This window comes from Moschus berezovskii, chromosome 8 (genome assembly GCF_049115385.1).
Source record: "Moschus berezovskii isolate FMDL1 chromosome 8, NW_MosBer_1.0, whole genome shotgun sequence".
Lineage (NCBI taxonomy): Eukaryota > Metazoa > Chordata > Mammalia > Artiodactyla > Moschidae > Moschus > Moschus berezovskii.
Genome location: NC_142467.1, coordinates 78292275 through 78305450, shown reverse-complemented (window position 1 = coordinate 78305450; position 13176 = coordinate 78292275). Strand labels below are relative to the sequence as shown.

The 13176-nt window shown below is 39.0% G+C and overlaps 1 protein-coding gene across 1 annotated transcript in view; it reads right to left on the bottom strand.

Moving 5' to 3' along the window:
* Positions 1–13176, bottom strand: part of HSD17B4 (hydroxysteroid 17-beta dehydrogenase 4) — a 104822-nt gene that overhangs the window by 83183 nt on the left and 8463 nt on the right. Inside the window, exon 2 of the mRNA XM_055429357.2 lies at positions 12957–13010. Within this exon, the coding sequence (XP_055285332.2) occupies positions 12957–13010 (54 nt within the window). The remainder of the gene's footprint in view (positions 1–12956; positions 13011–13176) is intronic.

Here is a 13176-nt window from a genome sequence, read left to right as displayed (position 1 = left end):
GCCAAATACTGCATGATTGTGTCTAAAATGGTCAAACTCATAGAATCAAAGAGTAGAATAGTGGTTGCAGAGATTAGCAGGAAGAAAAAATGGGGAGTTGCTAATCAGTGGGCATAAAATTTCAATAATGCAAGATGAAAATGTTCTAGAGATCTTATCTGCTGTACAACATAATGCTTGTAGTTAATAATACTCTATTGTACACTTAAAAATTTGTTAAAAGGGTAGATCTCATATTAAGAGTTCTTATCACGACTGAAGAAAGAAAAGAAAGGCTAAATATATAATGTGACATATCTTCTCCATGTCAAGAAAGCCATTTACAGCAATGGTGATAAAGAACAAGCATACTAAATTCACACTGGTGAATTTCTGTAAAACATGTCATGGTCTACCAAAAAAGAAATAAAACTATTTATTGAAAAAGGTCAAAAATTACACACACAACTAACATGTGTTCAGTCACTAATTTATACCGTATATGTAATTTATATGTTTCCCTAGTAGCTCAGATGGTAAAGAATCTGCCTACAATGCAGGAGAATAGTTTTGATCCCTGGATTGGAAAGATCCCCTGGAGAAGCGAATGGCTACCCATTCCAGTATTCTTGCCTGGAGAATTCCACGGACAGAGGAGCCTAGCCAGCTCCAGTCCATGGAGTCACGAACAGCTGGACACAATTGAGTGACTTTCATTACATTTTTACATCTTCCTATATATATAGACACAAACATTAACTGAACATTTACTATTTGCAAGGAAATCTACAGATGTATAAGAATGGTGCCTATCCTCAAAGAGTTTATAATGTATTGAAAGTTAAGTATGTGGTAACTATACTAATGCATTAATTGCATCATAAAGTATATAAAGGCAACATAACTAAACAATATGATAACAAAGGTAATTTACACAATCATTCAAGGTTGAATTTACAAAATAACACGCAAAAACAAATGAAAAGGTAAATAATGTGTCAGACACTCAGTCATGTGCAACTCTTTGCAACTCCATGGACTGTAGCCCACCAAGCTTCTCTGTCCGTGGAATTCTCCAGCCAAGAATACTGGAGTGGGTTGCCATTCCCTTCTCCAGGGCGTCTTCCTGACCCAGGGATCAAACCTGGGTCTCCTGCACCGCAGGCAGATTCCCTACCATCTGAGCCACAATAGATTGATGCCAAACATCTTGGAAAAAACAGATTTTAAGACAAATACTGGGGACAAAGAATTAACTTACATTGCAAAGTGATCGTTTTTGTAGGGTTATTGCATAAACCATGAGGAATATAATAATTTTAAAATTACTAATTAATAATGGCATAGAGATATATGCTAAAATTTAAACTCTCTTAATATGATCAAATTGATGATTATCATACCTGAAAAAAAATGCACAAGATCTTTTTTTGTTTTGAAGTATAACTCTCTTTATGGGGGAATTGGGGTGAGGGTTGGAACTGGGGTAGGGTTGTAAAAGGAGATAAAGAGAGGACTCAGAGAAAAACTAGTCAAATGTGTTTTTGTGCTTAAAGGAAATTAGTTTTTCAAAATTTGGACTGAGGTGTATTTTTTCTAACAATATAGTCTTATCCGCCTTATTGCAAATAAAAAAAGCTACAAAGACAAAAAATAATGGGGGAATGCCTTACATTATCCCTCAGAGAATTTTTTTTAAGTGCTAAGATTCTCAAGACTAAATTCCTATTAACTATTCATTATTTGAGTACAGTTACTTAAATAACAGGAAATGAACAATAAAAAAGAAATCAAGATTTTGAAACATATAACTAACAGTCTTCTAAGACCTTTTTTACCCAAGCAAGGGAAAGTTCAAAGGCAAATTGACGAAGACAATATTGAAGTAAAGAAAGAAATGTACAATTATGAAATGAAACACTATCCCCAAGTACAAACTATTCCAAGTGCAATTAAAGGTAAACATTGAAGCCTGAATAATTACTGAGATCAATGACCAGTGCAGTGAAACAGTATCAAAATAGATTTATTCAAGACAAGTATTCACCTCAGAGAGGACATATTTAACACTGACCCTACTCAGTTACCCTACCAGAGCTAATTCACAGGGATTACAGCCTTAACTAGAAAAGCACTGATTACACACTGAAGGGTTTAGCCAGCAACAACATTAAAAGACTGTTTGTAAACAAAGAGAAATGTACTTATACTACGTGACCCTGTCATCATTTATATATATATATGACTAATATTCCAATTATAACAATATTTTTAAAATATCCCTACCGCCTACTGTTAAAGACACATCTGGAGGAGAAGGGGACTACAGAGGTTAAGATGGTTGGATGACATCACTGACTCAATAGACAAGAGTTTGAGTAAACTCCGGGAGTTGGCAATGGACAGGGAGGCCTGGCGTGCTGAAGTCCACGGGGCCGCAGAGAGTCAGACACGACTGAGCAACTGAACTGAACTGACTGAATATTCCAATTATAACAATATTTTAAAATATCCCTACCACCTACTGTTAAAGACACAAGTTTGTACATTGCTGCATTTGAGCTCCATACAGTTTTCCAGGAGATTGGCAGGAACAGTTGTTGCTATTTTTACAGAAGATGAAAGAGTTTAGGAAAAGTTAGGTAACTTGTTCCAGGCGCCAAGGCTACATGAAATAGTAAAATTCAGACAAGAACCTGGACCCACCACAATACCACTCTGCTCCTCTAATGCTGTGAACAAGTTTCTTTTATCCTAATTATTTCCACTTAAAAAAAAAAAAGTCATGTTTGCTTGGAGAGAATACAGAAGAAACAATAAATCAGCCACCTCACTCAAACAAACAGCTTCAAAATACACAATAATTTTACTACCTATTGGTAAGATTATGATAGTTAAGGGAGAGAGTTTTTTCAGCTGCTGCTGCTGTTGCTAAGTCACTTCAGTCATGTCCGACTCTGTGTGACCCCATAGATGGAAGCCCACCAGGTTCCCCCGTCCCTGGGATTCTCCAAGCAAGAACACTGGAGTGGGTTGCCATTTCCTTCTCCAATGTGTGAAAGTGAAAAGTGAAAGTGAAGTCTCCTTAGTGACCCCACGGACTGCAGCCTACCAGGCTGCTCCATCCATGGGATTTTCTAGGCAAGAGTACTGGAGTGAAATCATCAAAATATCCCCAAAAGTGATATATTTGTAAATCCCCCATATAAAATCCAGTTTATAGCTCTGAAGAGTTTTTTGGTTTTTTTAAGATGTAAAATCTTTTGCCTATTTCCGCATTTTAAATAAATCAATGACTTGGATACTCTATTAAAGACTATGTAAGTTTTTTAAATTAAAAATCCACTGAATTTTTATTAAACACCTACTTACTATATACTAACCACAAGAGTAGAGACATACGGATCCAGAGAATTATAAACACACTTGGAGCCTATAAAAGTACCCTATAAATAGGAAAATGGATACCTAAACACAAAGTACTGAGTTATCAGCTAACAAAGCCTGAAAACAGAACCAGATTTGTGAGAATGGGTGTTTCCCCATATCCTCCCAACACTAGACATTATCATTCTTTTCAGTATAACAATTAAATAATTATAAATTGTAGCCGTTATTTTAGCACTAGTAAAGTTACATTATTTTCATAGGCTTGTCATTTATATTTCTGTTTACTGTTTTCTCTGCTTAAATAACATTTCATTTGGGGTGCCTTTTTTTCGTACAGATGTGTACACATTGCATGCACGCATGCTCGTCACTTTAGTCATGCCCGACTCTATGGAACCCGATAGACTGTAGCCCACCAGGCTCCTCTGTCCATGGGAGTCTCCAGACAAGAATACTGGAGTGGGTTGTCATGCCCTCCTGAAGGGGATCTTCCCAACCCAGGGACTGAACCCTGGTCTCCTGTGTCTTCTGCATAGCAGGTAGATTCTGAGTCATTGGGGAAGCCCCATATACATGTCACTTATTTATAAAAGATGTTAATTTTTTATCCTATATGTTGCAAATTATAAAATTCTTTTATTGAAATGTTGAAAGAGAAACAGCAGAGCATTACTATTATTTGATGTATTACGTACATTGATTTTTAACATTTTGTTACATAAACCAGATTGAGAAATCTGGATTTGTCTTTCAGTTCAGTTCAGTCACTCAGTCGTGTCCAATTCTTTGTGACCCCATGAATCACAGCACGCCAGGCCTCCCTGCCCATCACCAACTCCCGGAGTTCACTCAAATTCATGTCCATCGAGTCGGTGATGCCATCCAGCCATCTCACTCTCTGTCATCCCCTCCTCAGCATCAGAATCTTTTCCAGTGAGTCAACTCTTTGCATGAGGTGGCCAAAGTAGTGGAGTTTCAGCTTCAGCATCAGTCCTTCCAATGAACACCCAGGATTGATCTCCTTTAGAATGGACTGGTTGGACCTCCTTGAGTCCAAGGTTCTCAAGAGTCTTCTCCAACACCACAGTTCAAAAGAATCAATTCTTCAGCGAGCAGCTTTCTTCACAGTCCAACTCTCACATCCATACATGAAAAACCAGAGCCTTCACTAGACGGATCTTTGTTGGCAAAGTAACGTCTCTGCTTTTTAATATGCTATCTAGGTTGGTCATAACTTTCCTTCCAAGGAGTAAGTGTCTTTTAATTTCATGGCTGCAATCACCATCTGCAGTGATTTTGGAGCCTCCAAAAATAAAGTCTGACACTGTTTCCACTGTTTCCCCATCTATTTGCCATGAAGTGATGGGACCAGATGCCATGATCTTTGTTTTCTGAATGTTGAGCTTTAAGACAACTTTTTCACTCTCCTCTTTCACTTTCATCAAGAGGCTCTTTAGTTCTTCTTCACTTTCTGCCATAAGGATGGTGTTATCTGCATATCTGAGGTTATGGATATTTCTCCCGGCAATCTTGATTCCAGCTTGTGCTTCTTCCAGCCCAGGATTTCTCATGATGTACTCTGCATATAAGTTAAATAAGCAGGGTGACAATATACAGCCTTAAAGTACTCCTTTTCCTATTTGGAACCAGTCTGTTGTTCCATGTCCAGTTCTAACTGTTGCTTCCTGACCTGCATATAGGTTTCTCAAGAGGCGGTCAGGTGGTCTGGTATTCCCATCTCTTTCAGAATTTTCCACCGTTTATTGTGATCCACACAGTCAAAGGCTTTGGCATAGTCAATAAAGCAGAAGCAGATGTTTTTCTGGAACTCCCTCGCTTTTTCCATGATCCAGCAGATGTTGGCAATTTGATCTCTGGTTCCTCTGCCTTTTCTAAAATGAGCTTGAACGTCTAGAAGTTCACGGTTCACGTATTGCTGAAGCCTGGCTTGGAGAATTTTGAGCATGACTTTACTAGCATGTGAGATGAGTGCAATTGTGCGGTAGTTTGAGGATTCTTTGGCATTGCCTTTCTTTGGGATTGAAATGAAGACTGACCGTTTCCAGTCCTGTGGCCACTGCTGAGTTTTCCAAGTTTGCTGGCATATTGAGTGCAGCACTTTCACAGCATCATCTTTCAGGATTTGAAATAGCTCAAGTGGAACTCCATCACCTCCACTAGCTTTGTTCATTGTGATGCTTTCTAAGATCTTCACATTCCAAGATCTCTGTCTCTAGGTGAGTGATCACACCATCATGATTATCTTGGTAATGAAGATCTTTTTGATACAGTTCTTCTGTGTATTCTTGCCACCTCTTCTTAATATCTTCTGCTTCTGTTAGGTCCAAACCATTTCTGTCTTTTATCAAGTCCATCTTTGCATGAAATGTTCCCTTGGTATCTCTGATTTTCCTGAAGAGATCTCTAGTCTTTCCCATTCCGTTTTCCTCTATTTCTTTGCATTGATCGCTGAGGAAGGCTTTCTTATCTCTCCTTGCTATTCTTTGGAACTCTGCATTCAGATGCTTATATCTTTCCTTTTCTCCTTTGCTTTTCACTTCTCTTCTTTTCACAGCCATTTGTAAGGCCTCCTCAGACAGCCATTTTGCTTTTTTGCATTTCTTTTCCATGGGGATGGTCTTCATTCCTGTCTCCTGTACAATGTCACGAACCTCCATCCATAGTTCATCAGGCACTCTCTCTATCAGATCTAGTCCCTTAAATCTATTTGTCACTTCCACTGTATAATCATAAGGGATTTGATTTAGGTCATACCTGAATGGTCTAGTGGTTTTCTTAACTTTCTTCAATTTAAGTCTGACTTTGGCAATGAGGAGTTCATGATCTTAGCCACAGTCAGCTCCCTGTCTTGTTTTTGCTAACTGTATAGAGCTTCTCCATCTTTGCCTGCAAAGAGTATAATCAATCTGATTTTGGTGTTGACCATCTGGTGATGTCCATGTGTAGAGTCTTCTCTTGTGTTTTTGGAAGAGGGTGTTTGCTATGACCAGTGTGTTCTCTTGGGAAAATTCTATTAGTCTTTGTCCTATTTCATTCCGTGCTCCAAAGCCAAATTTGCCTGTTACTCCAGGTGTTTCTTGAGCAATCCTATGTGTGTATAGGACTTGGCTCTCAGAAAGTTTTCCTGTTCTCTCATGCTATTCTTCAGCTCTGACTACTGGCCTCAAAGACTAGAGCCAGAAACATGTTTTGGGTCTCCTGATATCAGGGCTGCTAAACCAGCTAAGGCAACATATATCACTTTTAGTGTGTTGTGGAAAAAAAAATGCAAATCAAACTGATCATCATCTTCCTCAAACTGTCCCACCCTCTCAGCAGCACTTTGCTGGCTAAGTCATTTCCCAGGGATTCTCTCTTTTCTCCCATTTCTGAAGAGTACATGCCACCATGCTATCAAGGCTTGACATCCATTTCATTATGATTCGTCAAATACTCACTCTGTTCACACTCTGTATCCAGCACTTTGAGCTTGGAAGGTAGATAGATTGTGTGCTGAGGAGTTTCCAGTTCTTCTGAGGAACCAATTAATGCCATTTCTTTCCTGTTTTATCATTTCATGCCCAGACTACTGTAAGTGCCTCCCTGGTGGCCTTTTCCCTCCAATCTTAATCATTCCAGGCTGCTAGCAGCCAGTTGCTGGGTAATGGCCCTACAACAGCCTTAAACTTTCATTCCCCCACTGAAAATCTGCAGTAGAACCCTATCTATCATTCACTGCCTAACTTTCAAGATCCCTTAAAGTCTGACCTCACTTTACTGTTTCACTTTACTAAAAGTAGTTCCTTCTCTCTGGGAAATTGCTTATATAGCAATTTCTAAGTTCCCACTTAATTATCAGGAATAATAATGTTACAATGCTTTGCATCTGAAGAGAGCTCTGTAACTGTCCTTACACATATTCCTGTTCATATATTTATTCAAATCCAAGGATTTGACACCAGCTAAGTCATATCTATGACAAATGACATACCTATAAACTACTTTTATTTCCAAAGTAAAATGGTGCTTCCAAATCTACAAAATCGAAATAACTTTTATATGCATTGATTTTTCACATGACATACTTTACAATGAGTAATCTGAGAAGTGTATAAAAAGATGACAAAGGCAATATTATACTACAAGTGTACTTATTTTTTGGAGAGGTTATTTACTTTTTTTTAATGCTATTAAGAAATTCAAACACTACAGATTCAAAGAGCCCTTTCTAACCCGTGTCCTATCCCAGAGGTAACTGCTATTAACCATTTTTTAGATGTCCTTCCAGGCATTTCTGTTTTCTATATCGATGCCTTTCCTCCCATTCTGAAAAGTTTCTGATAGCAAACAGTAGCATTAAGAATCATTTCATTGATACAGTGGCCCCAATGGGGATTTCCTTGTGTATTCTGTTTATGCCTTGATTTTCATGGTTTGGTAGAAAGATACCATCACCCTAGTTCATCAGGAATCTTTTCCAGAATGGCCATCCGTTCCGTTCCGTTCCGTTCAGTCACTCAGTAGTGTCCAACTCTTTGCAACCCCATGAATCACAGCACGCCAGGCCTCCCTGTCCATCACCAACTCCCGGAGTTCACTCAAACTCATGTCCATCGAGGTGGTGATGCCATCCAGCCATCTCATTCTCTGTCATCCCCGTCTCCTCCCACCACCAATCACTCCCAGCATCAAAGTCTTTTCCAATGAGTCAACTCGTCGCATGAGGTGGCCAAAGTATTGGAGTTTCAGCTTTAGCATCAGTCCTTCCAATGAAGGCCTCCAAAATGTTTTAACAGTTTAGAAAGCCGTATCTTAAATGAGGCCCCCTTAATTTAAGGGACTGAATCTGTCTCAACAAGAAGGCATCAAAGGTCTCTTTAAAGGAATAAGAAACTGAAAATGAGCAACTGAGTCCTCCTGGGACTCCACCTCCTGTCTATCTGCACTCACCACCTGGGTAATGTGATCGTCTCCTGGCTTTAAGTACCACCTGGGAACTGAAAATAGATTTCTATAGCTTCACTGTCCCCCCAACTATAGAGTCCTATGTCCCACTGCCCACTTACCATCCTCATCTGAAAGTCGACAGGAATGTCCCCTCTCTGGGAATCTGGCCCTTCTCAGTCTTTTCTATCTCACTCTATCCTCTCTCCTTTTCAACCCACATCATCAAATAACCAAATCCTGCCATACCTACCTTCCAAATATACCCAGAATTTAACCTCTTTGTACCACTTCCATCCCTACCAACTGTCTGAATCAACCCCTTCTCTTTTACAGATTATTGCAATAACCTGACAGATCTCTCTGCTTCCACTTCTTTTTTTAACGAAAAATTATTATAAGTACAGACAATAAGAGTTCATATGATAATAAACCCGCACATGCTCAACATCCTCCTCCAATTCCAGTCTTACTCCTCCAGAACCTCCTCCTCAGAGAGCAAGCAGAATGATCAATTTAAACCTTAAATCAGGTCATGAAAGTAGGTTCTCATTAGAAATCTAGAAAAACAGTATACGCCATCTTACCTGCAAAACAGAAATAGAGACACAGATGGAGAGTACAAACATATGGACCCCAAGTAGGTAAAGGTGGTGACATAGGAATTGGGGTGTTGGTATTGACATATATACACTATTGATACTATGCATAAAATAGATAATCCTGCATATGGAGAAGGAAATGGCAACCCACTCCAGTACTCTTGCCTGGAAAATCCCATGGATGGAGGAGCCTGGTAGGCTGAAGTCCATGGGGTCGCTAGGAGTTGGACACGACTGAGCGACTTCACTTTCACTTTTTACTTTCATGCATTGGAGAAGGAAATGGCAACCCACTCCAGTGTTCTTGCCTGGAGAATCCCAGGGATGGCGGAGCCTGGTGGGCTGCCATCTATAGGGTTGCACAGAGTCGGACACGACTGAAGCGACTTAGCAGCATAAAATAGATAACTAATGAGAACCCACTGTATAGCTCAGGGAACTTGACTGAGTGCTCTGTGATGACCTAAATTGGCAGGAAATCAAACAAAGAGGGGCTATATGTACACTTACAGCTGACTCAGGTTGCTGTACAGTAGAAACTGACACAACATTGTAAAGCAACTATACTCCAATAAAAATTCATTTTAAAAAGAAAAAAAAATCAGGGTAAAAGCCAGTCCTTCTGAACTAAATGGTCCTATATGATCTGACCTCCTGTCACCTCTCATCTCTCATCCTCCGTCCCCTAGATTACATTACTCCAACCTGGGATGCCCCCAAAGCTCACTTTGATATAATCCTGAGCACAGTGCCCAAGACATGGTAGGCAGTCACTAATACTGTTCCCCCCCCACCTTTACAAAAGACTTTAATTCTTGGTGTCATTTAATCCCCACCATAATCCTGGCAGTTATTAGGTAAGGTGGCTACTAATATTCAGACAAGTCATGTAACTGGACAGCAGAGCCAGGATTCAAAGCCTTACCTAACTTCAGAGACAATTCACTTTCCCACACTGAAGTTCCCCTTCTGGCTATCAGGATCACACAGCAGCTAAAAACACAGGCTCTGGCATCTGACGACAGGAACTTAAAAAACTCATCTTTACCAGTTGTCACGTAACTACAGCACAGAAAAGAAATTGTGCCAATCTTACTTTAAAACACATCAATTTAAATTACCCCTAAGTGCTACTCCTCCAGTTCAAGAACAGAAAGCATTTTGCCTTTCTTACTGTCAAAGAAGAGGTTCTGCTTCCTGGAACACTTCAATCTTCTTTGTGTTCAAGCCCTCAGGATAAAACTTACTATTCAGAGAACTTGATATGGCTCACCAACTGAGGAAATCTCAAACCTATTCCATTCCCAACATTTTCTTCAGATATGCACACACATTTATTCAAAGATGTAATCTGTACAAAAACAAATGTCCCCTATTATCAGCCAAAGGCTTAGCAGTTCTTATACTCAGATTTAAATCTCCCATAATGCTTGATATTATGGAACATAAAAGACAGCAATCATATTAACAGGAAGCTTGAGACTATCTTAAGTGATACCCTTAACTTTGGGCTTGGCCAGGTGATTTCCTTTGGCCAGTGAAATGTGAGTAGAAGTGCCATGTCACTTCTAAACAGAAGCTTTAAGCACTACCATGGGGAACAGTCATGATGAGAGTCACTCCTTCAGCTGGGATCCTGAAATTAATAAGATACACAGAGCAGAGAGACAGCTGACCAGAAGGTGAACTATCATGTAAGTGTGAAACTATCCCTTATTATGATAAACCAATAAGATCTGTTTGTTAACTCAGCATAACCAAGCAAAAGCACTCTCACATGAGAAATAAGCTACTCCATGTCTTAAGGTTTTACTTCTTACTGGCCTCTGAGGTAGTCCTAAGACTAATTGATCAGTAATTTTACCACAAACAAGCTACTCTGTCATAAATCCTACATATGCTTACTCCTGTTTCCTATTTTTTGCTTCCTCAAGTAAAAATATGCTGAGCAGAACAAAATTAACTCAGGAGAAATGTCAGTGCACATAAAAAAATCTGGAAGCAGGGCATCTATGTTTTAATAAGTTAAAGCACAGGGTAGTGGTGGTTCAGTTCAGTTCAGTCGCTCAGTTGTGTCCGAGTCTTTGCAACCCCCTGAATCACAGCACACCAGGACCCCCTGTCCATCACCAACTCCCAGAGTTCACTCAAACTCATGTCCATCGAGTCAGTGATGCCATCCAGCCATCTCACTCTCTGTCGTCCCCTTCTCCTCCTGCCCCAATCCCTCCCAGCATCAGAGTCTTTTCCAGTGAGTCAACTCTTCGCATGAGGTGGCCAAAGGACTGGAGTTTCAGCTTTAGCATCAGTCCTTTCAATGAACACCCAGGACTGATCTCCTTTAGAATGGACAAAAACCATTGGTAGCCTGGAGAATTCACAGCCAGGTCACAGGCTAACAAGTGGTAGAAAAGTTCTGCACTTTCACATAAACTAAACTATATCTGGTTCTCCAGCCAATTTTGGTAAATAATTTTCCAAAAACATGAACTTTTTACCTTTTTGGACTTTAACAAGCACCTGTTGCAATACCATCCCTGGGTCAATGACAAGAGACACACCGTCCCTGAAAAAGTCCAACCTGAGTTCAACAAACATAAAAGATAAAGGAATTCTGATCCACACACATATTGCTGCAAAAGGTTTTACAAAACAAATTTATAAACTAAGATTATAACTCAGCCACAACCAAAAAAGTAGCAAGTTACTCAACCCATCCCCAAAAAGGGGCTACAACAATAAAAGAACCAATGAATAAAACCCTTTCTTTATAAAAGGCAATATTCTAGGTCCTTTAGGAGATGCAAAAGATAAAAAGAGATCCTAGCATCTATGGAACTGAGTGCAAAGATGTAAATAAAATGTTATGAGTAAAAATATTAATAAATTAATAGCAATATCTTTTTAAAGAAAGTAAAGAAACAACAGGCCCTGACATGACACATTCTTGGGACAATCTGGCAAAAAAAAAAGTCTGAACTATACACCCCTGACAAAATATCACAATGTCAAAATGTGTTGACACTGTGTTCTTCTTCTTGCTGCAAGAAGCAGACTGGATTGACACACTGTGGCTATGACCTTAAACAACATCCAAGATCTTCCATAAAAATAAGCTACCCATCCACACTGAGGGAGAAAAGTAATTCAATATCCTGCTTAGGTCTTCCTGGTTTAGAAAACCTGGCTGCTTGTTAAGTCACATGAATACACATGTATTCATAAACAAATTGGGAGAAATCTATCTCTCTGTATTCCCCAGTAAGATGTAGGAAAACTGATTGGGAGGTCAAAGCCCAGGAAAGATATTAATAAATATTGGGGCATACAACTGCCCTACATACCTACCTGACACCGAAGATCCATTTAGTTACTCCCCACAAAGATGGGGCTGTAGACAAGCCCACTCCTATTCCACACCAACTGCCAAGCACACCAGACAAACCACTGAGATTACTAAAACTGCCCACATTTAGTGTGTTCTCAAATACCCCATCCTCCAACTGAATCCCCACAGTAAACCTCATGTAAATGCCCCTTCAATTAAAATTTTTTAAACTGTTATAAAAGCTCCCATTTGAAAATTTTTGATGAAAGAAATTAAAAAACAAAAAAAACATACTTTGGATTTCCTGATTTCAAACTTCCAGTTACAAAAATGCACTTATTTCTTTCCTTACCAATATATTTACACTTACAGGGATTGATCTTCTACCAGTCTGTTATAAGAAAAAATTACAGCCCACAATATACCAAATTCAAGAACTTTATAATGAACGCCTACTTATCTTTCTCAATTCTACTGAGTTGCAAATTCTAGTTTACTTTAAAAAGTAAGTTACAAAAAAATAAATAAATAAATAAAAAGTAAGTTACAAAATCAGCCTCAATGGGGAAAATATTTTGCTGGCAGAAGAAAAAAAATTGGTGATAAAATTTGACCTTGACAAATTATTTGATGTAAATACTAAGGTGTCTGTCTTGTGAAGACTGTATTTTAGTTCCTAAGTACTAAATGAAAAGAAAAATTTATCAACTTACCAACAACTGATGCACCTCTTTCTGCAAAAGCCAGGGCATAGGCTCGGCCCAATCCTATTGAAGAAAAAAAAAAAATCACAAAGTTGAGCAACTGTTAGAATAATTTTTTTGGTCTACTCGATCCAATCCCTATTGAAAAGTAACTGATGTGCAATTAATTACAAGAGTAGGTAGGCTTCACTGGTACTCTCAGCCTCTACTGTACCTATTTCTACTTTTA